This window comes from Nomia melanderi, chromosome 2, assembly GCF_051020985.1.
Source record: "Nomia melanderi isolate GNS246 chromosome 2, iyNomMela1, whole genome shotgun sequence".
NCBI classification, from domain to species: domain Eukaryota; kingdom Metazoa; phylum Arthropoda; class Insecta; order Hymenoptera; family Halictidae; genus Nomia; species Nomia melanderi.
Window position 1 is genome coordinate 31,239,750 of NC_135000.1, and position 24,077 is coordinate 31,263,826.

At 35.9% G+C, this 24,077-nt stretch overlaps 4 protein-coding genes and 1 long non-coding RNA gene across 11 annotated transcripts; 2 read left to right on the forward strand and 3 right to left on the reverse strand.

The window, feature by feature from the left end:
• Positions 1-57: 57 nt before the first annotated feature.
• LOC116429976 (cilia- and flagella-associated protein 91) lies at positions 58-3,287 on the reverse strand. The gene is made up of 9 exons (XM_031983564.2): positions 3,143-3,287; positions 2,783-3,066; positions 2,512-2,720; positions 2,081-2,429; positions 1,684-2,012; positions 1,405-1,626; positions 1,030-1,325; positions 677-956; positions 58-603 (listed from the first exon to the last, which is right to left on the reverse strand). Exons 2-9 carry the CDS (start codon positions 3,060-3,062, stop codon positions 538-540), a joined length of 2,031 nt encoding a protein of 676 aa, XP_031839424.2. The 5' UTR covers positions 3,063-3,066; positions 3,143-3,287; the 3' UTR covers positions 58-537.
• A 655-nt stretch (positions 3,288-3,942) lies between these two features.
• Positions 3,943-7,807, reverse strand: LOC116429975 (uncharacterized). 4 transcript variants are annotated; one of them, XM_031983560.2, is made up of 5 exons: positions 7,540-7,807; positions 6,749-7,269; positions 5,941-6,536; positions 4,716-5,855; positions 3,943-4,632 (listed from the first exon to the last, which is right to left on the reverse strand). In XM_031983560.2, exons 2-5 carry the CDS (start codon positions 7,257-7,259, stop codon positions 3,943-3,945), a joined length of 2,937 nt encoding a protein of 978 aa, XP_031839420.2. In that variant the 5' UTR covers positions 7,260-7,269; positions 7,540-7,807. The 4 variants fall into 4 exon arrangements, with proteins under 4 accessions (XP_031839420.2, XP_031839421.2, XP_031839422.2 ...); XM_031983561.2 differs by having other exon boundaries at positions 7,512-7,604; XM_031983562.2 differs by lacking the exon at positions 7,540-7,807 and adding an exon at positions 7,495-7,537.
• Positions 7,808-7,892: 85 nt separating this feature from the next.
• Positions 7,893-13,848, forward strand: LOC116429991 (uncharacterized). The gene is made up of 8 exons (XM_076365125.1): positions 7,893-8,160; positions 8,435-8,596; positions 8,705-8,879; positions 9,127-9,228; positions 9,291-9,562; positions 10,266-10,274; positions 12,261-13,190; positions 13,267-13,848. The coding sequence occupies exons 1-8, from the start codon at positions 7,997-7,999 to the stop codon at positions 13,598-13,600; spliced, it is 2,148 nt and encodes a 715-aa protein (XP_076221240.1). The 5' UTR covers positions 7,893-7,996; the 3' UTR covers positions 13,601-13,848.
• Positions 13,849-13,956: 108 nt separating this feature from the next.
• On the forward strand, positions 13,957-17,412 carry LOC116429990 (uncharacterized). Its single transcript, XM_076365126.1, has 8 exons — positions 13,957-14,055; positions 14,472-14,771; positions 14,871-15,026; positions 15,331-15,493; positions 15,685-15,929; positions 16,196-16,663; positions 16,926-17,098; positions 17,179-17,412. Exons 1-8 carry the CDS (start codon positions 13,957-13,959, stop codon positions 17,315-17,317), a joined length of 1,743 nt encoding a protein of 580 aa, XP_076221241.1. The 3' UTR covers positions 17,318-17,412.
• A 3,324-nt stretch (positions 17,413-20,736) lies between these two features.
• On the reverse strand, positions 20,737-23,983 carry LOC116429932 (uncharacterized). 4 transcript variants are annotated; one of them, XR_004235597.2, is made up of 4 exons: positions 22,876-23,012; positions 21,898-22,057; positions 21,256-21,822; positions 20,737-21,155 (listed from the first exon to the last, which is right to left on the reverse strand). It is a non-coding gene; the product is annotated as an uncharacterized LOC116429932 (long non-coding RNA). The 4 variants fall into 4 exon arrangements; XR_012998054.1 differs by lacking the exon at positions 22,876-23,012 and adding an exon at positions 22,187-22,321; XR_004235596.2 differs by lacking the exon at positions 22,876-23,012 and adding an exon at positions 23,762-23,983 and having other exon boundaries at positions 20,738-21,155.
• Positions 23,984-24,077: the final 94 nt, after the last annotated feature.

Here is a 24,077-nt window from a genome sequence, read left to right on the forward strand (position 1 = left end):
TTTATAGTTATAATAATATGCAATAAATGTAATTGCGTATTATTTTAAACAAACAATTCGAGAATGAATATTCATTAAAAATTTAAACTTAATAAGATCTCAATGGAAATTGATAATGTGTATTTAATTTGCTTCTTATTTATTTTATTTGTAATAATTCTTCCATTTACATAAACATTATTTTACATTAATTAAAATATTGTGTAAGGTTTCCTGTAAAGTTAGCGACAATAAATTATTAGTGATACCTGGTGCATATATTTATACCTATATGTAGTTTCCGGTAATATGATAATTTAAAAATATTCAGCTATATATGTTGTAAAATGTATAATTTTAATGAAATCGAAAACTTTAAAAATATACAATTGAATGTAATTATCAACTTTCAGTTATTATAATTTTAATTCAAGTACCAACCTTTGTATTTAATTACTGTCGTTATTTCAGATTTCACTACCACTTTGCGTAGAATAAAATGATTTACATATTATCAACATTTGATAGATTAATTTCTAAAATTAATTCAACATTTTTTTAGGAAGATGAGTACAGGGATTCTGATTGTACATCTCTAGTAGAAATTGTTGTAGTGGCTTCTGGCTGTAAAAGTCCATATTATATTAACTGTCGCTAATAATAATGTAAATTAATCTATAAAATTAGTGTACATTACCAAATTTTCTTGAACATTTGACACTTCAATTGAATCCGATTTAGTACACATTTCTTTAGACATTTTATGGTTCACTGTATCTAATTTATCATTAAATGAATCTGTACTTTTAATAGGTGGTAAATGTACTATTTCATCGTAAATAGTTGCATGTGCTTGTTGCAAATAACTTTGTTGTTTTATTCTTATGTTCTTTTGTACTGTACTTTTCTCTACTTCAGGTAATACAAAGTTATAAATCATGTTTGCTACCAATTCTTCCTCTGCTATTCTTAACGCACTAAAATACGTAATATCCGAAATCAGTACTAACTAATAGTATTGTTAAAAAAATTAATTTTCTTATGCATTACTTGTCGTGCGCATGAGCTGCTACGTTGTCTACTTTATCGCATATGTTATCAATATATTCTTTAGCTGCTTCGTCAGATACCCATTCAATGCCTTCTCTTATAACATCCTCTAAATAGATTTCCACAGATTCTTGATGAATTTTTATAACTTGTCTAAACATTTCATCAAATTCTCTACGCCGATTATATTCTAGCTGGCGTCTTCCAGCCTCTGCTGCCTCTCTCATGGCTCTTTCTCTTTCAGCTAGTAATGCAAAAGCGTGCATGCGACGTTCGTCTTCCAATCTCAACAACTCCTTCAAAAAGGGAAAGCATAAAATTAAAAAAAATGTATATGAAATTGTTAGAGCAAATATAATTTATCTTAAATTGTACTTCGCTAAGGAAATTTAGCATCGCTGAAAGAGTCATTCCTTCCAAGGAATTAAGAATTTCAGATAAACGGTCTTCTTGTACAGATCTCTCATTTTGAAAGTGCAACATGTCCATCATTTGCTCCTTCTTTTTTTGTCGTCGCTTCTTACTTTCTTCCTCTAGTCCATGAGATGATTGCAATTCTTCGATTAATTGTCTACATCTATTGCGACCTTCGAACATCTGCAAAACAATTATTTAAAGCATAAAAATTTAATTACAATTTTTAAAAATAATTACCATGCACTGAATCGCTCTTCCTCTAATTATTTTTTGAATAAGAGTGGACAATTGATGTAAGTGCATATCGTATACATCTTCTGTATGCGTCTTATATGGTGTGGGAGGCAAGGATGGTGTTTTATACTTGCGTTTCAATAACATTGGTGCATCTGCGTGTTCTATGTTTAGTCTCATTGCCTTCAAATCATTATACAATTGTTTCAGTTTTTCTTCTGTCCATCTTGTTTCTCTAATACAAAGGTCGAATGGTTTGGGCTTCGGCCTAATTGCCTTTAATTCCTCAAATGTTGGCAGCCAAGCAGGCAATGTGTTCATATTTTCTACATCTAATTCAATAAATATGAGAAAGTAAAATATAAAAGATTATATTATAAATATGTCGATATAAATTTACCTTCAATAGCGCTTTCCTTTAATAATTTTTTATCTATTACAGCATGTCTTCTTTGTGGATGTTCCCCATTACGCATTTGTGGTGCATATATTTCAGATGCTGGATCAGCGTGTTCTATAATAATGTCACATTTAATAGGTCGTGATGTTTGGTAATGTTTTTTATGGAGTTTTCTTAATTCTCTTCTAAGATTATGTCTAATAGAATTTATCTTTTCATCTTTATGTTTGGACAAAACGTTTTTCAATCTATGAAAACGATCTTCTATCTTTTTTTCCTTTTCAGCTTCATGAGATTTTGCTATTTTATCCATCAGTTCGAGTCTATAATCCATTATTGCTTGAATCTCCTAAATAACAAACATTATGTTTACAAGATGTACTCTTAAAATAAACATAGATGCTATTATACTTTTGTAACAAAGTATTTACCGCTTCTCTAAATGCCCATTCATCTACTTCCATTGCTGTTAAAATAGCTGTTCTTAGTTTTATATTTGCAGGTGTATCCATAGGAGGAAGAACCTCTTCCCATTTTTTCTTCATTCTCAATCTATTAATAACTTCTAACTCGTGAACTCCAGGAGGTAATCCTTGATTCCAAGTTAAATGTGCTATTGTCAGTACTTCTGGATCATGTCCTGAAATGTTAACGATTGTATAAGCATTTATTGAGACATAAATTATATTCCATATTATTTACCTTTTTTAACTTTATATGGCGGTTCCCAAGGAACAGTTTGCGTATCACTGTCTCTATAATCTGTTTGAGTTCCCACATCTCTATTTGGTTCTGATCTAGGTGAAAATGCATAACATTGTTTCTGTGCATTTCTAACTATGTCGTTCAAAATATCATGATTAAAGCGTTTTGGTATTTCTACATTTTCTGTTCTTGGTGTTAAAAACGGTATGATTGGTCGCCGGAAATATTTATAATTATTAACACACATTATTTCACTTATCTTATTGTTTCCGATCATCGTCCTATAAATATGAAACATTATTTTATATAATTAATTGCTAAAAGTAGTATTTTTGCAAAAAATAAGATTCAACTTACTTTTGATCATTTTTTAAAACTCTGAAATCCAATTTTCACTTCTCCTATTATATTGTTTCAAGTCTTCTGAATAAATTCAGAAGTACCATTTTATATTTCATTCTTTGTTTATTAGTTGTAGTCATTAAACATTAATAACTACAGCTGGTAGTCTCATTTAATTTACAATTCAATATAATGTAATTACTATCTTTTCAGAAGAATGTACTTACTAATTAAGAGCTACAGTATTACACAAATATTGATCAAACACCAACTTCAGAATTGTTAGAATTATTGTACATGGAGAACAGAACCTTATGTCTTATAGTAACAGACATACAAGGTATTAATAAATTTCAATGAAATTATGGTAGTTACAATATATATTTTATATTCTGTAAGTATTTTACATGTAACAATAATCAATAGTTCACTTTCTTTCATTATATATATTTTAAATATTAAACAATTATTTAAATATAAAAATATGAAGCCTGCAAAAATGACATACTAAATAAATTAATATCCCCATAGTAATATTCCAATATTACAGACTGTAATATCCTGCAATGAAAATAATTATCGAATTTTATTAGGCATAAACATTATTTCATTAACATGTTAATATAAAGTTATTTATATACACATATTGTAATTGTTATAATAGTAATACTGATATTTAAATAGTTAAACTCTCGAATAAATAATATTATATGCTTATTATAAAAGATCGTGTGCGTAATTTCTCATTAACAGTGTTTACTAATTAAATTAATTGTAGTCAATTAAAGTATTAATTGATATAAGCACACAGTTATCTATAACTGTGTTTTACGAAGTGTTTTAAAATATCCATTCCCATGTGAACCCAAATATTCGGACCAACTCTGATGTAAAGAAATATTTTTGCAACTTTCATTAGGCATCATATCCTCTGGGCATGTACATTCAAGTTTCATTCTATATATTGTCATTTGTCCGAAAGAAATCTTAAAATTTTCTCGGTCAGTTGCTTCCTGATACATTTTGTAATTAATACCACGTTCGGCTAAGCATTCTTTAATAAAATCATCCTCATGTCTGTAAGGCATGTTCTTTTGCAAAAGCATTTTTTTCCTATTAATACAATCTAAATCCTCTTGAATTAACATTTTAGATATTTCAGAAGATGGTAACCAGAATGTAGAAAATACTAGATCTATGGAAGTTGTCTCTTTTGATTCTGAAATAGAAGGTAACAATATTCCAGTTGGCGGTTGTCTGTGTACATTGTATATTCGGTATAGTTGATTAGTCTCAATATCTGTTTCTCTTTTTATTTTTTCTTGCTGTAATTCCGATTTTAATTTATTTGTCAACTTTGTTAAAACCTTTGAATTCCCGTTGGAAGATTTTTTCTTATTTTGGTTTTTCAGTGATTCTCGTTTAAATACTTTTTCTATAGAAGAATCTTCTTCCGTATTTAGTATAATATTAGGAGAATTTTGAGTATGTGTTTGAACAACTTCCTGAAATATATATTACTATTGTTGTCATTTAAATTAAATTTTTTTTTTTAAAAGAATGTAATAGAATGAAAGAAATATCTTACCATAGAATTCCATTCAGTTGATATATTTGTATTATTTATGCTATCTGCTTCAAAATTTACAGTCCGTTTTCTTAAAATTGAAGTTTCTATATCACTTTTTGCATTAACTTTTGTAAGAAAATTTATATCATACTCATTAGGTTGTTCAAATGTATTTGTTTCATTTATAGTACTCGTTTTATTACTGATATAACTTCTCTCTTCTCGCACTGGATCTACTTGAGAATAGTCAACGGACTGTTCCTCTCCCGCATTAATGTTATTTTCCCTATCATACGAGCCATCATAATCCTTACTTTGTACATTCTTTTGTGTCCAACCATTTTCATTTTTCCAAATATAGTCATTATTAAAATTGTCTCCATTTTCATTCTGGAAATCAGTACCTTCAAATTTTTTATGTAATGCGTATTTAACAAATGTTTTGTCAAGCTCAGAATTCGTGATGTCAGTTTTGCTTTCTTCATTTTGACTTTCATATTTTTTAGGCGATCTTTCTGATACAAATGGCGTTTTCGAATGTAAGTCTGTTTTAAAGTTCAAGTATTCGGAAAAATATAACGATATACCAGGTGGTCCAACAAGTTGACTTAAAGCATATAATTTTGTAGTCAAAGTAGAATTAAATCTTAATTTACAAAAGTCAGCACGAGATTGAAACATATGATTTTCATTTTTTAATGACTGGTATTTTTCTTTGTCTGTTTCATAATTTAAGCATTCAACCGACCAATGTAAAAACCAATCATTTCCAAAACCTTCAACGGTAACGGATAAACCTGACATTTGTTTACTTAGACTGCCTTCTATCGGTTTTTCAAGTAAAGGTTCGCCAGTTTTTCCATCTACAATTGTCGTACTTGTGTAATTATATGTAGGAAAGTCTGACCCTATTTGATGTTTCACCATGAAATCTGGAGTATTATCGTCATTATAATAACCCGGAATAGGAACACTTATTACTTTGGAATTAGGAATTGTATAATTCCAAATGGGTTCAAATGTTAATCCATTATAAACTATAATTGTAGAGTTGGACATAGTAGTAACAATATCTTCAATTCCATCTAAAGTGATGTCCACCAAAATTGGAGGCAAAGGTGTACCTCTCCCTGTATCATGATGTAATTTTCTTAATTTCTACAAAGAAAGATAGGTATTTATCATTATTATTATATGATTGTTACTTATGTAACAGTTACCAAATATTAAATAAATAACTTACCAAGTTACCATATATTAAATTCACCTGAGAAACTATATATAATCCTCCTGATTTCTGTTCCCCAGTGGTCACAAAAACAAAAATACTTTCTCCGTCTGGATGGACCAACTTCTGAGGCGCTAAAAATAATTTCTCTGCGTTTGGAAGAACTGATTTATGTATAATATTTCCGTTTACTCCTGATATCATAAGAATTTCGCTTAATTGAATTTCTTTCGACTGTATAGTATGCGATGCAATGACATCTCCAATTTCATCGCCATCAATATCCGCGATAAATTTAGCATCATAAATATCCGCAAGTTTCCAATCTTCAGAAGATGATAATCTCTCAACTGGTGTTTCCCATATACTAGACCCGTCAAGTCCATTGATCGCGTGAAGAATCCCACCATATCCACATATAATACAATCTTTGATTTTGTCATTTGTTAAATCTAAACCACAATCGACTGAATAAATTGCATGAGCTGTCCAATGTGTCCAAAGTGTATCCCCTGTTTTACCATCCAAAGCTATAACTCCACCAAAACATGGAACTTGTCCATCAAAGTAGGATATGCAAATGTATTCTGGTGTATCCATCACATCCAAATCTGTTTTTTTAAAATAAAAATAATATTGTTACTATGCATTACTATTACCAATAAATATCTATTCAAGAACATTTACCTCACTAATCGAAGTTCAAACAAATCATAATTGCACAAAACTAAAATCTGTAAAACAAAAAATAAATATGAAAAGAAAATAAAGAATGATAAAAATAAATTAAAAGTTATCATATAAGACATCATATAAGAAAAACCTGTATTAAATCCAACAATGATATCCTCTATCCCATCATCATTAACATCACTGCTTCTCAATGGAGCCTCAGAGGTGAGTTTGGGTAATGATTTAGTCCATAAAATATTTGTCGCAAGTGATGTACACGGAACTATAGCTGATTCATTTGATGGTTTTTCAAAATCACGTGACAACCAATTTTTTAAAATTGGCATTGGCACAGGAATTATACTTATAATATATAAACATAGTGTAATTAAGCCTAGTAGTACTATCAAAGCCGTAAGCCCAGAGGAAACAGACATATTACAAGCTCTGTTAGAAAATCTATACGTCTCAAAACCATATGATTTTTTACATTTTCTACGAGGCGCCATTAGAGGTCTTTTAACTATTCCATCATCATCTAATTTTAGGCCACCATTTTTTCCATCTCTGATAAACACTTCATCGTCGATGTCTGTCAAATCTTCTTCATCAAATCCATCTCGTACAGCCAATGCAGGCAAAGTCGGATACACAGCAGACATACTTCTTAATCTGCAGCATTTTTACAATTGTCAATTAAATCAGTTCTTTAAATACTCAAAATTAAAATAATATCCCACCAATTAACTCAAAATTTTAGTATAAAATAATTCAATATAAAAATATGAAGCATATGATATTACAAACTTTTCTACGCAACATTAAATTATTCTTAAAATATATCATATTACTATATTACAACAAACATTAAAAATATATGGTAAAAAAGGATCATACGCGTAAAATTAAATTACCAATTATGTTTACTGTTTATTTACGTACTTTCAGCAAGTGTTCATTGATCTTTGGTTATAAACAACAAAGAATGGTCTGTTACTAGTACTTAGGTACGTAAGTACCGGTACCTACATTAAACGAATCAAGTGTTGCAAACCGCAAGGCAACATTTTAAAAGCAAACCTATAGTGAGAAATTACAGTTGATTTTGTCTGAGTTCACACGATACAGGTAGATAGTAGAACTTCAACGTGAAATAACGTCGTTTCCTTTAAATGTGGAGGATGAAGCAAGCTTCCTTCGACTGCGATGGAAATGAACCCTTCCGTGCAACAGTGCTGTATTCCACTAGTGCCGCTAGGGTATTAATATTTTAAGGCGTTTCTCGATATTTATAAAAGAGACATTGCATACCCAGATTGGCAACTATTGTTGACTGGCTTACGCTTCTTCCAGCGACCGGTAGCGTGTTGGATACCGGTGAATATTAGTTAAAAACAAAATGTTGCTCTCTAAATTAAGGTTTACTCTCCACGTTGCGATTTATTCCTTATATTTGAGTCTCGTGTGTGCGAATTCTCAGGCATCATGGAAAAACAATTTCGCAGAACAACTTACCGAAGAGAATTGGGATCGTATGCTGATCGGGGAATGGATGGTGGAATTGTGAGTCGAATTGTATCTATGTCGTCAAATTTGATGGCGTGTCAAAAATTCTATTAAGAAAAATTAAACAGGTTTCCAATCATTTCTTTGATACTGCACAAATTATCAAATGAAATTGAATCCTATGAGATGAATGTAATTTAGTCGCGCCTGAAACGAAATTAATATTGAAAGAAAAGGCTGTGACTCATTTAAAATTAAGATGTTGAGAATTTCAGAATTGAATCTAAATAATTTTATTTATGGATTATGATTTGAATATGTTTGAATTTAGCTATGCACCATGGTGTCCTGCCTGCAAAGCACTTGAGCCTGTCTGGGATCACCTTGCTTCACAAAAGAAAAGTTTGAACATCAATGTTGGGAAAGTAGATGTTACTGATTCTCCAGGTCTCAGCGGAAGGTTTATGGTAACTGCTTTACCAACGATATACCAGTGAGCATTTCTTATTCTTTCTTTATAAAATTAAAATTTATTTTAGAATGTGATATTTCAAGACAAAAGAATAATAAATTAATAAATAATTGAAATATCTTTTTTTAGCGTTAAGGATGGTATATTTAGGCAATACAAGAGTCCCAGGGACAAAGATTCGTTAATTGAATTTGTATCTGAAAAAACTTGGGAAAAAATAGAGCCAATTCATGGTTGGAAAAGTCCAACTTCCATACAGATGTCTGTCATTAGTCAATTCTTTAAAATGGCACAAGTATTGAGGGTAAATAGTTATGACATAATTTTTAAGAAGGTCATTAATATATTTCTTATAATAATTGACAAATTGTGACTTTCTAAGTTTATCAAGTTATTGGATAAGCACAATTCTTAAGTCTATCAAACTTGTAATAAGTGGACTTTAATAGGAAATTATGTAGAGTATAAATCACTTATTCCTCTGAATTTATTATTTTGCTATTTATCCATCTAAATAGTAAATTATAAAATACTAAATGTATTTTTTTCAGAGAGTACATAATAAACTAATGGAAGATTTTGGACTGCCTACATGGGGAAGTTATCTAATCTTTTCAGTTGCAACTATTGTTTTAGGTGCTATATTAGGATTGGTAAGTTTTTCATAATCCCAGAAATAAGAATAAAAATGAAAACTATGTTCTATGGTATTCAGGTTATTGTTTGCCTGATTGATTTAATATATCCACCGAAACCTGTGGCACTTCAAAGCAAAAAGAAACAGAAAGATGGTTCAGGTGGGTTTATGCAGGAAAAAACTACACAAGATGAAGAAATTGTTGAAAATGTGAAAGACGACTTGGTCGATGAAGAATCCGAAGGAGAAGGATCAGACGTTGAAGAAAAAGAGAAGGATACAGAAAAAGATTCAAAGACTGAGCCAAGTAGTCCAAACGTTCGCAAACGTAAGCCACGCAAAGCTGATTAGACATACTATTCGATTGTATGTAAATATTCGACATCGGAGATGGAAAGGCAAATTGATATTTAGCAGTCTGTAATGTCAATTCATTTTGATAAATGAAAATACTGGCATGATGTTATACGGTGACTTAATAACAATTATTGAAAAGGAATTGTAAGATTTCATGCAAAGAGATGGAAATACTAGTTTCTATTGACAACTCATAGTTATTTAAAGTATGAGCTATTTTCAGACAGGGAATTTTAATTTCATCTAGGCCAGAAGATTTTGAAATGTGAAAATTATTGTACCTCAGGTATTACTTTTTAGAGTGTTAGAACAAAAGTTATATTAATGAGTAGACACGAAATATTCTACTTCAAAGTTTTTGTCTCCTCGGTTGACAATTGCTTCCAAATATAAATGAATATTCGGCACTGCTGTTGAAAAAAATATAAAAGTGTTTTATTAACGTGTTCATGTAATCTTCATTAATTTACCAGTTACGGTAAAAAAAAAACAGTTATTTTACTTTGTTTCTTAATTATTTATCGTAACAAATTACTACGCAAATTAACAATATGAATGTTTAACATTGTAGTTGACTATAAATAACTAATATATTTTCCTGTACAAACTGTTTATTTATAATCTTTACACACAATATTGCAAAGTGAATGAACGACTATGTATTATTTATATACGCATACACATTTTTTTACATAGTGGTATGAAGTATTTCCTTCAAGATTATAAGAAAAGATAATTATACATTTATTAGATAAGCGCACCAGCTTTAAAATTTCTTACTTGAATGTGTTTACATATGCATTTTCTGTTTCAATAGAATTGTAAAATTTTGTACGTGACGTTTAATACACTGACAAGTAAAATTAATTGAACTGAATTGAATTGTTTCTAGCATTATGTTAAACAAGAAAAATGTCTACAGTATAATAATAAATTTTTAATATATATATATATATTGCGTGACTGAATTTCTAGTAAATATAGTTTTAAAGTTACTTCTTACCATACATTTTAGTACAGGGAAGAAGATATTATTAATCGCTAAACGCTGGAGTTCGCGACAGAAGATGGATGTCTGACTCGTGATAAAATTTTTGTTAAATTTTTTTCAAAATTAAATGCTACTATTATTAATTCGCAAATAGAGTATTAATAGAAACAAAAGGAGCTCGAATAGTTATCAATTTATAAGTTCGATAGTGTGTTGTTTATTACATGAGTTTCAGCGATTGACGGTTAATATAACAAAAATGTTCGTATATGTAAATAAATTGTATTAAGTATACTTAATCTATAGTATGAAACTTTTATAGCGCTTATATTCGATATAAGAAAAATTTTTAGGTAAATGTATCATGGTATATACAATTTCAAATTAAATATATATGTTTACAAATGAGTAATTGTTGACATAGACTGCATTTACAATATTTAGTAGTATTTTATATACAACACAACATAACTACTCAGAAAGTTATAAAATGTCTTCCGTACATATTACTATTTCAATATAAAAACCCTTTTACAATTGTTAATCATGTAATGCACTACATTTCCTTTATTATATTTAATTTCGATTTAAATGATTATTGGTACTCTATAATTAATTTCAACATTCCTGGAAGAATAAGATATATTTTTACAAAAAGGTTACATTTAATTATATAAAAATTAACTAATTTAACTAAGATATTGATATTGTAAACCTGACTGCCTAATAAACGTATTAAGTAATATAAGTTTTGTTCATAATAGTTCATACCTATTAAAATCTTGTATTCAAATGGCGTCGTATCTAGTACTACCGATACAGTTTTATTTAAGATACAAATTAAAGTATTAATTATAATGATTATTTCGTTAGTATAAGGTTTCAAGATATTTTTATTTTATTCAAACAATTCAATAATTTGTAAATAATTAACGGTTGAATTTTTCTGTTAAAATTAATCGAAATTTCTGTAACGGAAATGACGTGCACGTCGAAAAATATTCAGTTAGTAAGTTTTAAATATAAAGTAAGAAAAATGTATGACTGTTAGTTAAATATTTTGTTTATTAATAAAGTAAAGTGTTTATTTAATGTTTTTCTGGTTTAAAATATATGTAATCTGAAAGATAAATATTAAAAGATATTGAAAACTAATTACAAGGTTAGTGCACATGCGCGAGTAGGAAAATCGGATCTGTAGCCTCACGCAGGAGCACGAGGAACGCGTGTTGAACTTAACCTGGAACTCTCGACATCCGACCACGTTTAAGCGAGGGTACTGAATTCTCTTTACGAAACTAAGGAAGTAGACATTCATTCTCTATTTAAACTGGTTTTTACTGAGAAATAAGTAGCCGTTAAAATAATAATCAGGTAAGTTACACCGAATTTAATATAAATTAATTTAAAAATCGAAATAATCGGCTTACTGTAACGCTCACTTTTTTCTGATACGCTTGCCCGTTAAAGTTTTTTTATTGTGTTGGTTTGTATTATCAAAACTCTTAACAGAAAGTTTAGTGTAATGTTTTTATTGAGCAATGCGTTATTTAAAAGACGATTTTTTAAGAAAATCGTGTTTAACATGAATTCGAGTAAAAACGTGGTACTCGATTTAGTATGACCGAAAGTTGTTTAAGCGCCTTAGAAGCTGCGCACTGAAAGAATAACGTTAGTAGATTATTAATTTTTTTGTGCAGATCGACTTTTCAGCGGGTTACGGTTCATAATTTACAAAAATTAGCCATGGTTAAAAATACGAAGAAGCGTTTATCAAGCGTGAGTGAGGCAGCTGTAAAGACTAAAGATGAGACTGTTTTAAAAAAGAAGAAGTCAGAAAATGGAGCTGTGCAAAATGGACAAGCAAACAAAGAAGTCAAGAAAGAAACACAGAAAGTAAAGCCCGATAAAGCTGAGAAAATAGCAGCAAGGAAAGCTTACCGTGAAAAGCGCAAGGCCTTTAGACTAGACAAAAAACAGCATGGAATAAAACTCGATATATCCGCGGAAGATATTAAGAAAAAAGTCGAAGCAATAGAGAAACGTGGAAACCTCACGAAAACTGCTAAGAGGAAATTAGCCTCGTTAAAAAAATTATTACGAGTAAAAGAAGGTACAGACAAGCCTAAGCAACAAGTTGCAAAGAAACCAGTAGAGAAAGGAAAGAACGAGAAAAAAGTAGAAGCTGGAAATAAGAAACAAGTCCAAACTAACGCAGAACAGAAGAAGAAAGTTCCAGAAAAAGCAGAAACTAAACCAGCCAAGAACAATAAAAAGAAAAACGTTAAACAAGGCAGACTGCTTCTTGTGAAGCAAGGGGAATCCGACGATGAAGACGAAGATGAGGAAGAAAAGGACATTGAACTCGATGATGATGCTAGCGAAGATGATGAAGATGTAGACGACGAAGAGGAGGACCTTGATGATGAAGAGGATGAGGATGATGACGACGATGACGAAGAGGAAGAAGAAGAGGAAGACGATGACGATGACGATGAAGAGGAAGAAGAGGAAGAAGGCAAAGCAAAGGGTGCTCCGGGTGCACAAGCAAAGGAAGCATCCAAACAGAGTCCAGAACAAGAAGGAAAGAAGAAAAGATATGTTCTTTTTGTAGGAAATTTACCGTTCAGGTATAAATATTTAATGTCAATTATTTCAAGTTAAACATATTTCAAATATTATCTATAACATGTATTTATGTTTCAGTGTTACTCAAGAGGAAATTAAGAAGCACTTTTTGACTAAGGTCAGCCAAATAGTCGACATCAGGATACCCAAGAAGGATGACAATTCGTCAAGAGGTTTCGCATACGTAGAATTAGCTAACCACACGGACTACGAGAAAGCAATAGCTTTGAATAACTCGTTCGTTAACGGCCGAAGAATAAAGGTGCAATATTCCGGAAGTAACAAGAAGGAAACTGTTGCGAAAAATCAAAAACTGCAAGCTCTTCAGAAGGCAGGAAAATTGGCCGGTGGACAGAAGAGAAATTTCCAGAAAAAGAATACCGGATTCAAAGGGCAGAAGATGAAAACATAATCATTTAGCGGATAGGACACATTTCACATGAAATTTTTAACAATATCTTTCCTGCTACTTGATCCCGACATCTAGTATTAAGTTCTTTTTTATTGTATACAAATTATTGTAAAGATTTATTTACGATTGACACAGATAAAACGATTATGTATACATAGCTGTATAATTCAATGACATTTTGACTCGATTCCAATTAACTGTGTGCACATTTATAAAGAAAATATAACTTGTGTATGTACACATCATAATCTTCTGTAGTTTTCATTGACATTTCTCGTAAGGTTAAAAATATAGATTGTTACTGTGACAAGATCACAACACGATAAGGTTAACTAAAACTCGATGTATTATAAAAAATGTCTAAATTGGAAACCGTGCGTACAAAGAAACAAAATGAAACGAGCTACTCTTTAGACTTCGAGGCAACAGTTCCATGGACGGACGAGTTTACAGAAGTAGAAAATGAATAACAATACGTGTTATTCCTGCGTAAACCTCAAAAATAAATGTAGAAATTTCACGTGTCCTAGGAAAAGTTGCCCGATAACATTATCTTCCCGAAGGAATTGAATCTGTTCTTACGGAATCGGATTCAGGTAAAATCACTTACAAATTTATCATCTATACCAAGGAAAAACATCAATTTTTTAAACTCTACTCGAAGAATATTAATATACATATACATATATATATTATAAGACTTTCTTTAATTGTTCAAATAATTTATTAAAAAGAAGAATTATGAATTTTCTAATGCTTGTCTTGTACGATAAGTAACAGATCTTTTTTTTAAACGAATAAAGAATACATTTACCGCGTTCCTTTTTATAATTGAGCGCTACTAAAGTTGAAAATGATCTCAATACGTTAGGACTTGACTGCCGAAAATGGTTGTTTGCGTCGAGCGTTGGATGAGTCGGAGGAGAAGCTTCAAAGGAAGCAATCGGAAGCAACGGTACCGGCGCCGATTTTCGGGAAACCGAGCGAGGTGGCTGCCGCGAAGATAATCGAGCTCAGCAAGCGGTGCAGGGAACAAACGGCCGAAATCGAAGTTCTGAAATCGAAATGCAAAACCCTCGAGATTCATTTGGACAATAAGGAGGCCGAGCTGGAGAACGAAAGGAGTGACCGGAAACGTTCGAAGACCAACGCTTCGCAAGAGAGTGAGTTCGTATTAAACATTCTCGCATCTTAGAGTCGATTCATAAGAGAGAGAGAATCGTGTAGCATAATTTACTGCATCCTTTGGAATGCCATGATCGAGATCCAGGATAGTATTGACAAAGGTACGGAGAACACTCGAGCGAAGGAGGACGAGGATCAGACGAGGCAGCTGAACGAGAGGCTGCAGCAAACGCAAACGAAACTGTACGAGTCGAGGAACACTTGCGCCAGTTTGAAACAAGAGATTAACAAACTGCACAAGGTACATACTCGAGTGAATTAACCCTTTGCACTCGAGAGGCGACTCTCGGTCGCCACTTGATTTGAAACAGTAAAACTATAGAACGTGATATTTAATGTTAAACTTTGTATAATGCCTCGATACGTGAAACATTGGAATAAAACAGCTTTGTTCCTCAATCTACTGGTGATCTCTTCGAATTAGTCTCAAAGATCGTCTTCGCCTCGTAAACAAATGTTGAATACTTCTAGTAAGAAACTTCGGAGTGCAAAGGGTTAAACGCGAGAAAATAACAGAAATAACTTGAATCTCCTGAAAAATATAGTTGCTGTGCAGCGAAGTGGGCGAGACGGTGAACGCAACGAATTTACTGAATCAATCGGGCGGATGGCGAGGGCGGGCCGAGCAGATTCACCTGTTGCAGCAGAAAGTAACGGAGTTGCAGTCCAGATTGTCGGATTACGAAGGGACTCAGCGGACGTCCATCGGTACTGAATATATTCAGGCGAATTTACATTTCCTTATGTTAATTTACATGAACGGAATCGGAGAAAATTCCATGAAAAATCTTAGAATGCATTGCAAACGCGTAAACATCCTTACGCATTATTGAAAGCTGCCGTTACGTGTTCCAATAATCCAACTTAAACTTAACAATCGCGTTGTCGTATATTATTAGTATCCTTGGACCGGAAGAGCCTGGCGAGTCTCCGGAACGCTGAGAAAGAGCGGCGTCAGCAGGCTGAGAACTCCGCGAAGCAGCTTCGCCAGTCGGAAATCGCGATCGAGGGTTACAAGAGGAAGCTGGAGGCTTCGAAGGCGAGGATAAGGGTGCTGGAGAACGAGTTGGCTGCGGCGAAAGGGAGCATCGCGGTGTTAAATGAGAAGAGATCTCACGATGACCAGCTGATCGAGACTCTGGGCGTGAGTAGACATTGGACCGGTGTTTTCACGGCTTGGATGTGATCAAAGTTATCTGAGACTTTCCTCGGACAAAGGTCTTGTCCTGTAAATTTAGCCGAATGTTCCGCCATCGTTGCAGCTACCTTCATCAAAGTCCAGCTGCAACGATGAAACGTTGGGGCATTCTGCAGGACGAAGCAATCGTGGAAAACGTGAGAAAGTCTCGAGCAACTTTGACCCCAGAGTGATTTCGCCGTCCCAAAATCTATCGTCCGGGAAACCCTCAGAGTCGACTGAAGACGATGGAAACGAGGCACCAGGAAAGGGAGACGGACGCGAAGAGCAGAGAGGAGAGGATCGAGCGCGAGTGCATGAACCTGAAGAACGATCTGCAGTCCGCGCAGCTTCAGATCGAGCGGCTGAGGAGGAAGCTGGAGGAACGGGAGATCGAGATCGACAAACTCAGGTCTGCCACGGTGTTTAGCACCGAAGGTTCGACTTCTCGATCGGACATTGATTTTAGAGACGGAATCGTTCCTAGCGCTGGATCCAAAGCTCAGAAGACCGTCCAACCGAAGGTCTACCTAAATAGCTCGAGTCACAGCCCCCCGCAGAGCTTCAGAAGTTCGGGCGACCCGAACGAGTACGTAATAGTCGCCCTCGCGGCTGAAGCTGAGAGAGAAAGATTGCTGGAGCTGGCCGCCGTGTTAAACAGGCGACTGGACAAAGAAAGAACCGACGCTGACATTCTGTCCGTAAGGATCAGAGCTTAACCCTTTGCACTCCGAAGTTTTTCGCTAGAAATATTTCAACATTTTCTGATGAGATGAAGACGATACTTTGTAGAACCAACTCGACGAGAAATTCACGCGAATTGGCGGAATATCAAACTTCATAGCTTCACTGTAGGAAATCAAGTGGTGACTGAGAGTCACCTCCCGAGTGCAAAGGGTTAATATGCGAACCACGAGAAGATGAGATAGAACAGTACCCGTGAAACTAGTTTCATACTTTCAGAACTCTTTGCGCGACGAAAGACACAAGTCGGCGAGGTTGGAGCTGAAGCTGCGAAAATTGGAGACCGAAAGGGCCGGGCTGGTGAGGATCGACACGGGGTACAGGTCGAGGCTCTTGTCCAGGTCGTTGAAAGCCAACGACGAGTTCATCAACACGGAAGAAACGCGGCTCAAGTAAGACTCTCGACGAGAATCATGTTCAATCGAGTATATCGTACTCCGATCGTGTCCGTTATCCTCGATATTTCGGCTAGAATGGAGTTGCTTCAGGAAGAGTGTCTCGCCCTGAAGGCGAGGCTGGACACGGTGCAGCAAGACAGGGCGTCGGACCTCGTCAAGTACAAACAGATGCTCGACGAAGTTAGGAAAATCTTTCAAAACGCGTGGAGGTAATAGCGAGCGATAACGACCAACGAGGAATTAAGTACACCTTGAAAATGCTCCGTTTCAGAGGGAAACCGCCTCCTACCGTTGGCAGTCGTTCCACGATCACGGTGTAAATGCTAAATCGAGAGTCACTTCGAATCCACGCCGGAATCAAGCTTTACCGATAATTCACCGTTTTCCTTTAAGGAACATAAACCAACGCATCGCGTCGTCTTCGCCGAGCGAAAATTACGGCGAATTAATCGGCGACGCGTTTAGCAGAAGTCGAAACGTTCAGGAGTCCGTGTACCGCGCAGCTCGCGAAATAAATAAGTGTTAATCTACCGGCAAGCAACTCGTTGCCAGTCGTTGCTTATTGTTCCTTCCGATTGGAATTGTGTAAGAACTACAAAAGCGAGCAACGGTGATGTAAATGGGACACAAGATAAGGTGCAACACTCCACGCAAACGCGCGTGACATCGTCGAACCGACGGCGTCTCGTTTCTGTCTCTCGTTATTCCGCCTCCTTCTCCGATCCACGTAGGTAACTACGCGGTGTTTACCCTGAACCACCGCGTTTGCTCTTGCTATTGATATCGTCCGCCAGTCCTACGCCCATAAATTCATCCTGTTCACCAAGATTCCGAGAAGCCGAGCACAACGTTCCCCGTTCATCATCGGAAAAATCGCCGGCACTTTTCGCGGGAGGCGATCGCGATCGGCAACGTTCGATCCCCTCGGCTCTGGAATTTTAATAAAACTCTTAGAGGCCGGAACGGTGTGTAGATTATTACTTAATAAAAGCGTTGCACACGCTCGCTTTCTCTAGAATCAGAGACAAATATCGCTACACACGAGTACCTTCAACGACCGAGTCGAAATCGATGTTTCCGACCACCGAGGAGGTTCAAACAGAAATAGAAACAACACGGTCGTCTGCAGATCAATTTCCGAACAGACCTAGCGTCCAAGTGTCGAAATCCGTTTCGTGTCATCTATCAGTTTATCATTCCATACACACGAATTGTTCTATTACCGTGGTTCACGGGAAGCACTGAAATTCGGATCTGCAACAGCGCAATGACCAAAGGAACGAAAGGCGAGATAAGAATGTCCGACGGAAGCGACCGCGTTGCCATTGTTTCCAACGCAAGTTCGAAAAGAGCTGGAACGGAGTCCAGCAGACGTGTTCGGTTCGGCTACCGTGAAAGCTTCTTTCATAGAAAAAGAAACGGAAAAGAATTCGACCAGGGCGTTCCCATTGGCGCTAAGCTCCGGCACACAGGTGCGAGCTTACAGGTGTTGGTGCTCCTGCCTGATAAGAAGCATACCCGTGACGTCAGATCGGCGCAGGTAGAGTATATGAGACGGCCCGGAGAGGCATCCACGTCACTCGTTCTTGAACCTCCTCCGTTCGTTTGTTCTGCAAAGTTGTTCGCCGGTTTTTTAACTAGTTCTCTTGCTCGTTTTCTCCCCTTTGGCACGGGTCGCCGTCGCGTTTCCGCTCTGTCCCGTTCGGGTTCGCCTGGCCGCGACGTGGACGTGCCCTCCGGGACGAGTTCTCCGGCCGGAATACACGTACGTCCGGAAGTCCATCGCGAGCGGGCGTGTTTTGGTACCGGGAAACGACGAGCAGGTAAGTCGCAAACGACCGGGATTCCCGGTTTCGTTCCTCGCTGCGCGAAACCGTCGTCTCCGCGAACCGCTCTGACGGCCAGCCGAGGTAAAACGGAATATCGGAGAAGAGGGAAAACGGGAAACATTCCTTTTCCGACGATGCCGCGCGATTCAGCGGTGTTCTTCCCGCCTGGTACGCCGCTAGTTGGGATTCTTCGTGTCGTAGCCTTTTCATGTGTAAATTCAAGGAGTACAACTGCTCGCGGAGGACACATAGCGACGGCTTCGCGCCTGGGACGACGATTATGTAACGTACGGGCATGGGCAATGAAACTTTTACGGCGACCGCGATAACAATATTGAATATTCAGCCGCTGATGATAGTCCTACGGTTCTAATCTCGGAGTTTCTTTTTTCCTATGTCAGTAGAGATCCTGTTTGCCGTGGTATTTCGGTTGCCGTTCGCAAACGTTGATAGCCGAAGCTCGGGTATCAGGGTTCGAGGTCTCTTTTGAAATTTCCTTCGAGCGGCTCGCACCGATGGAATAGTCTGATTTCGCAAATAGAGTTCTCCGCGTTGTTTGGACAGCAGGGTATAACAAGCTTTCCGGTTCTTCTTGTTTGAGATCGTTCTACCGATGGCAACGATCCGTGTCTCGCCTGTGGATTACAGATCAAATTCGGCTTCGAACGGTACGCATAGAATTTTTCTCGGCTCCTTGTCGCCGTCAATTAACGTGCGCCGAGATAAGAATAGAGCATGACTATAGAATTTCCAACGGTTTCGCCTTGTCAATTGCGTGAGGGTAATTAATAACCATGTCAAAGACACGTCAACACTGATAATAAAATTGTTCCGATCGCCGTGATAATCGAACGTGCAGCTTGTTTTCGGGTGTAACACTGTACGATTGTTCTCCTTTGTTCTCGTTGAAGCCGCGGAAGCGTACACCGGTTACTGACTTCGGAACATCGAAGTCGACTCGAGAAGGAACACGAAAAGAAACGAAGTTGTTCATTCTGTCATTTATCTTCGTTCTTTATCTGAAAGAGTATCGCCGTAATCTTTCTTCGAAGACCCCGCCTGAAACGAAATAATACGAGAAAAAGTCGTTCCGTCGAAATCATTCGCGACGAGCGAAGAAATGGATTACACGTTTCTAAAATTAGATCGTAATCGCGCTCCAGCGCGTTCTAAGCAGAAAAAATAGTACTAATGCCGCAGGATTTTCGGTAATACCGGCCCGAGTCGCTCCGTTATCGCGTTATCGTATCCGTCCGCTGATAACGTGTAATCGTTGGCTCCTCTCGAAGATGATACCTGATATTTGTCGTCAGGCTTAACAAACGAATGTTTTTATTGATCCTTCGGGAACGCGGTGGAACAGTTGTCGCGGATAGAGTTGCTCCTCTCAGCGATTACCCGAGTCATTGCAGCGAAGGACGCTACATTGTGCAATTGCTAAAGTTTTCCTTCGCCGGAAAAACGTAAAGTTTATTACGACGTTACGTGAATGCGACCTGTTACACGGTTTTTAATTACATTCCCCTTGTTCGAGACTCTGATATTATTTACAGGCGGCATTAAGTCGCGGCGAGGAAGATTGTCACATATTTCAATCAAAATGGCGACTATTAAGCTTCGTCTCGACTCCGTGCGCTTTGATATTTACTCAGACACGAAACTAGCTTAACGTTAGAACTGCGGTCAGACGGGTTTTCATTTTCTTATTTAGCAATTATGAAGATTCTCATAGTATTCGGTATCCGAAAGAATTAATAGTTTCGTTCAATTAACTTTATATCAATTCCCAAAGATCTTTTTATTTTATAACCTGTTACTCGACTAGTTACGGTAACGAAAAGTGCAGGTACGGTTAGCGTTAAATGCTGTAACGAACGTCGGAAAGAATCGAAGAAATATTTACAGTAATATGTTTATGTTTAATTCGGTACATATATTTGCGGCGAACCGGAATATTCGGCCATGTCACCTTCAAACAATCGCGATGTCGAGAAATCCTCTTAGATAAGGGAGAGAAAATAAAGATACCGGGCAGATATATGTAAATATCTCCGAACTGCTCCAGCTCTGCCAAATGTTTACCTGTTTAAGCAGTTGCTCGTAACAGGAGAAAATGTCAACTGAGTAAATAGAGCTGGAGACTACCCATCTCGCCTACCGAAAAAACGAGAAAGCGATTCTTTTTCTTTTCTCGGCTGATTCGTCTGTTCATTTCGGTTTATCTGGAAATTAGTTAGTACCCGTTAATTGCGGCTGACACGCTCGCAGTTGTTCGTTTAATAATCATAATTTACTGGCCGTCCGCCGCCGCTTCCTGTATACCTTACGGGTCGACTTTCGTCTACGAAAACTTTCTCGAATTATCCATTCGGCGCAGATGTTTGTCCGACAATTTCACGATTATCAAATCGAACGGCCAGTTGACTCCACTTGTCCGCCAAAGGAGTCAATATTGCCTAGAATCATGAGGGAAATCGTTAGTGTTCCTTCAACGGCATCTACTATCAGATAACTGTTATCGGTGAAATGAATTATTCAAACTTATCTTTTATTGATACAGGTATCAATCTACACGGAATTCGACCCTCTGTATCGAAATCTTAACAGTACCCGTAATCTAGTATTAGGTGTGTTGTAATCGAAGATTACCCCTTGGAAACTGAACGTTTCCTGTTTCTCAACAGTCAGACCCTTGCAATTGATAAATAATGATTCTAATCGTCGCTGTGTTAAAACGATTTACAGTTACTCGAGTAATAAAATAATATCAAAGTCCCAAGACAAAATGTTATCACATTTTATTAGCTGGTAAAACGGTGAATTATTTATCTATTTTTCTGCGTGGCAACACTTTTGCGACCGGCTGCATTTCAAGGATTTCACGTTTGCCTGTAATAATAAGTAACAAACTATTTTTCTTTACGCTATATTTATTTTACTCTTATGCTCTATACGAATGATTACCTCGTCGAGTTTGAATAGAACATGGCGCCACTTCCGGCAGGAGGATTTTATATCGGTCCAAGGATTATTTGAAAATTTCGCTCCAGATGCATAGATAGGGCAGTCGTTTCCGATGATTAAATCCCGATCCAAAGTTCATTGTATTTTGCAGGCTCGAGTGCTGGGAAGAAAAGAATAAGAAGAGAAAGAAAGAGGAAGTGTTAACGACTCGTGGCACGAGCTAACGCACGGAGGTTATGTTTGCCGCGCAATCAGGTGCCGGCGCTAAAGAGGAAGAGGCCGCTCGCACCTTCTCGATAACAAGCGAAGTTGCTACGCTCCGCCACGGCGACAATTTCTACCTTTCAGTGTTCCCTTTCGTGTAACCGACCCCCCTCGGTTAACGCTTCGGGCTATATACATATATATATATATAAAGATATTGACAAAGTTGTGTCCGTCAAAAGCTCCTCGTGTCGATGCCAATAATGGCGCGAAAATGTATGGTCCCATTTAAATTCGATCCACGTGCCAGCACTATCCTTAACTATACAACTACTAGACCGGATGTGTTATTTGTATATTTAATTATGTCGTGCGATATGGAATCCAAAGTTTCTCAAATGACTCGTTGACCAATCTATATATATATATATATATATATATAAAGATATTGACAAAGTGTGTCCTCCGTCAAAAGTTCCTCGTGTCAATGCCAATAATGGCGCGAAACTGTATGGTCCCATTTAAATTCGATCCACATGCCAGTCTATTTATTTATTTATTTGTATATTTAATTAAGTCGTGCAATATGAAATCCAAAGTTTCTCAAATGACTCGTCGAACAATCGACCTGGAGAATATTAGAATAAAATATTTGAATTTAACGTACTTCTTCAGAAGTTCGATATTACACGACTCAATGTAAGTGCACAAATATTTGTATTCAATTGTTTGGATACTGGTCAATTATTTGATTAGATTGAACGTTTGAATTACCATGTTTGTTTAGTATATTGTTCATGAGATGCAACTACCGTGGACAAGGACAAAAGGTGGACAGCAAATTTTGGCGCAATACCGGATGCAAATAGTTGTTAATTGAGTTTTTCTCAAGAGACACAAGGCGACTGAAGGCAAGCACTATGAAGAGAGCTATCCATCGACAGTATGGTGATAATAGACACTGTCATGGAGTTGCTCTCTTTGTGGATGCCGCCAGATTCAACGTTTTCCACGCCTTTCTTCGATGTCAAATTTCATTTTCAGCGTTTACTTCCGTTGAGTCTTAAAGTATAATGATTCACGCAACAACGATCGATTTTTGTTGCAGTTGACATTTGTTTGAAACCGCCATGTTATTTACAATAAAATATCTAAATACCTTCCTTTCTCCTTTGCTTGAATTTTCTTTCCTTCGTGTGCGCAGTTAAATAAATAATTGATAAAAATGGACATAATTTCAAATTCTTAGTAAAAACGGTCAGCGATTGTTAATTGGTTACGTTTGTAGCGAAGACTCGGTGGGTCAAATTAACGTTCCACGTGTGATACGCATTCGAAAATGAAAAATTTCTAAAACATTTGTTATTTAATGCATAAGCTTGATCGTATATTTACTACAACAGAGGATAGAGTTGTAATGTAGAACAACGCTGCAAGCGTATCGAAAATATGAATAAAGCATCATAAATAATTTTATTTAAGTGGTACGATAAGCTCGTATGTATGCAAGGATGTTTTTCTAACGACACAATATGTATTCGTTTCTTACGTCACACTTCGTAGCTTTGATAAGCAAAAAAGATAAGGAAAGTTTACATCATTTTATTGTTCTCAAATATAGTTAATTTCGGAATGTTACACTCATAAAGTTAACACTTACTGTAAAAGCTGATGATGACAAAGCAACATTATTGTGTACCATATAATTTAATTTCAGTAAAAATGTAAAATAATATTTCTTATTGTTTCTTATATTTAAAAATGACTACAATAATAATGTAGATTTGGCACTGCAGCCTTAGTAACAAGTTAAATTTATGTTACAATTGTCACCAATATGAAAAAGAACTAATCGTGTTTTCAATTTGTTCGCAAACATGATTTACAATGAAATAGTTTGATTTTCACCAATTTCGATTGAAAATATGAGAAAATACTACATATCCGACTCATTTATGCATATAAAATTGTTATAA

Coding starts and splice junctions, on each gene's coding strand:
- LOC116429976 (XM_031983564.2), bottom strand. CDS start 3,062: ATGATCGGAAACAATAAGATAAGTGAAATAATGTGTGTTAATAATTAT. Junction 2,430..2,511: donor AATGGGCATTTAGAGAAGCG/GTAAATACTTTG, acceptor TTTGTTATTTAG/GAGATTCAAGCAATAATGGA. Junction 2,013..2,080: donor AAAGGAAAGCGCTATTGAAG/GTAAATTTATAT, acceptor TTATTGAATTAG/ATGTAGAAAATATGAACACA.
- LOC116429975 (XM_031983560.2), bottom strand. CDS start 7,259: ATGTCTGCTGTGTATCCGACTTTGCCTGCATTGGCTGTACGAGATGGA. Junction 6,537..6,748: donor CATTGTTGGATTTAATACAG/GTTTTTCTTATA, acceptor TTAAAAAAACAG/ATTTGGATGTGATGGATACA. Junction 4,633..4,715: donor CAACTGAATGGAATTCTATG/GTAAGATATTTC, acceptor TATATATTTCAG/GAAGTTGTTCAAACACATAC.
- LOC116429990 (XM_076365126.1), top strand. CDS start 13,957: ATGTCTAAATTGGAAACCGTGCGTACAAAGAAACAAAATGAAACGAGC. Junction 14,772..14,870: donor CTTCGCAAGAGAGTGAGTTC/GTATTAAACATT, acceptor ATCGAGATCCAG/GATAGTATTGACAAAGGTAC. Junction 15,027..15,330: donor AGATTAACAAACTGCACAAG/GTACATACTCGA, acceptor TGAAAAATATAG/TTGCTGTGCAGCGAAGTGGG.
- LOC116429991 (XM_076365125.1), top strand. CDS start 7,997: ATGTTGCTCTCTAAATTAAGGTTTACTCTCCACGTTGCGATTTATTCC. Junction 8,161..8,434: donor GGGGAATGGATGGTGGAATT/GTGAGTCGAATT, acceptor GTTTGAATTTAG/CTATGCACCATGGTGTCCTG. Junction 8,597..8,704: donor GCTTTACCAACGATATACCA/GTGAGCATTTCT, acceptor ATCTTTTTTTAG/CGTTAAGGATGGTATATTTA.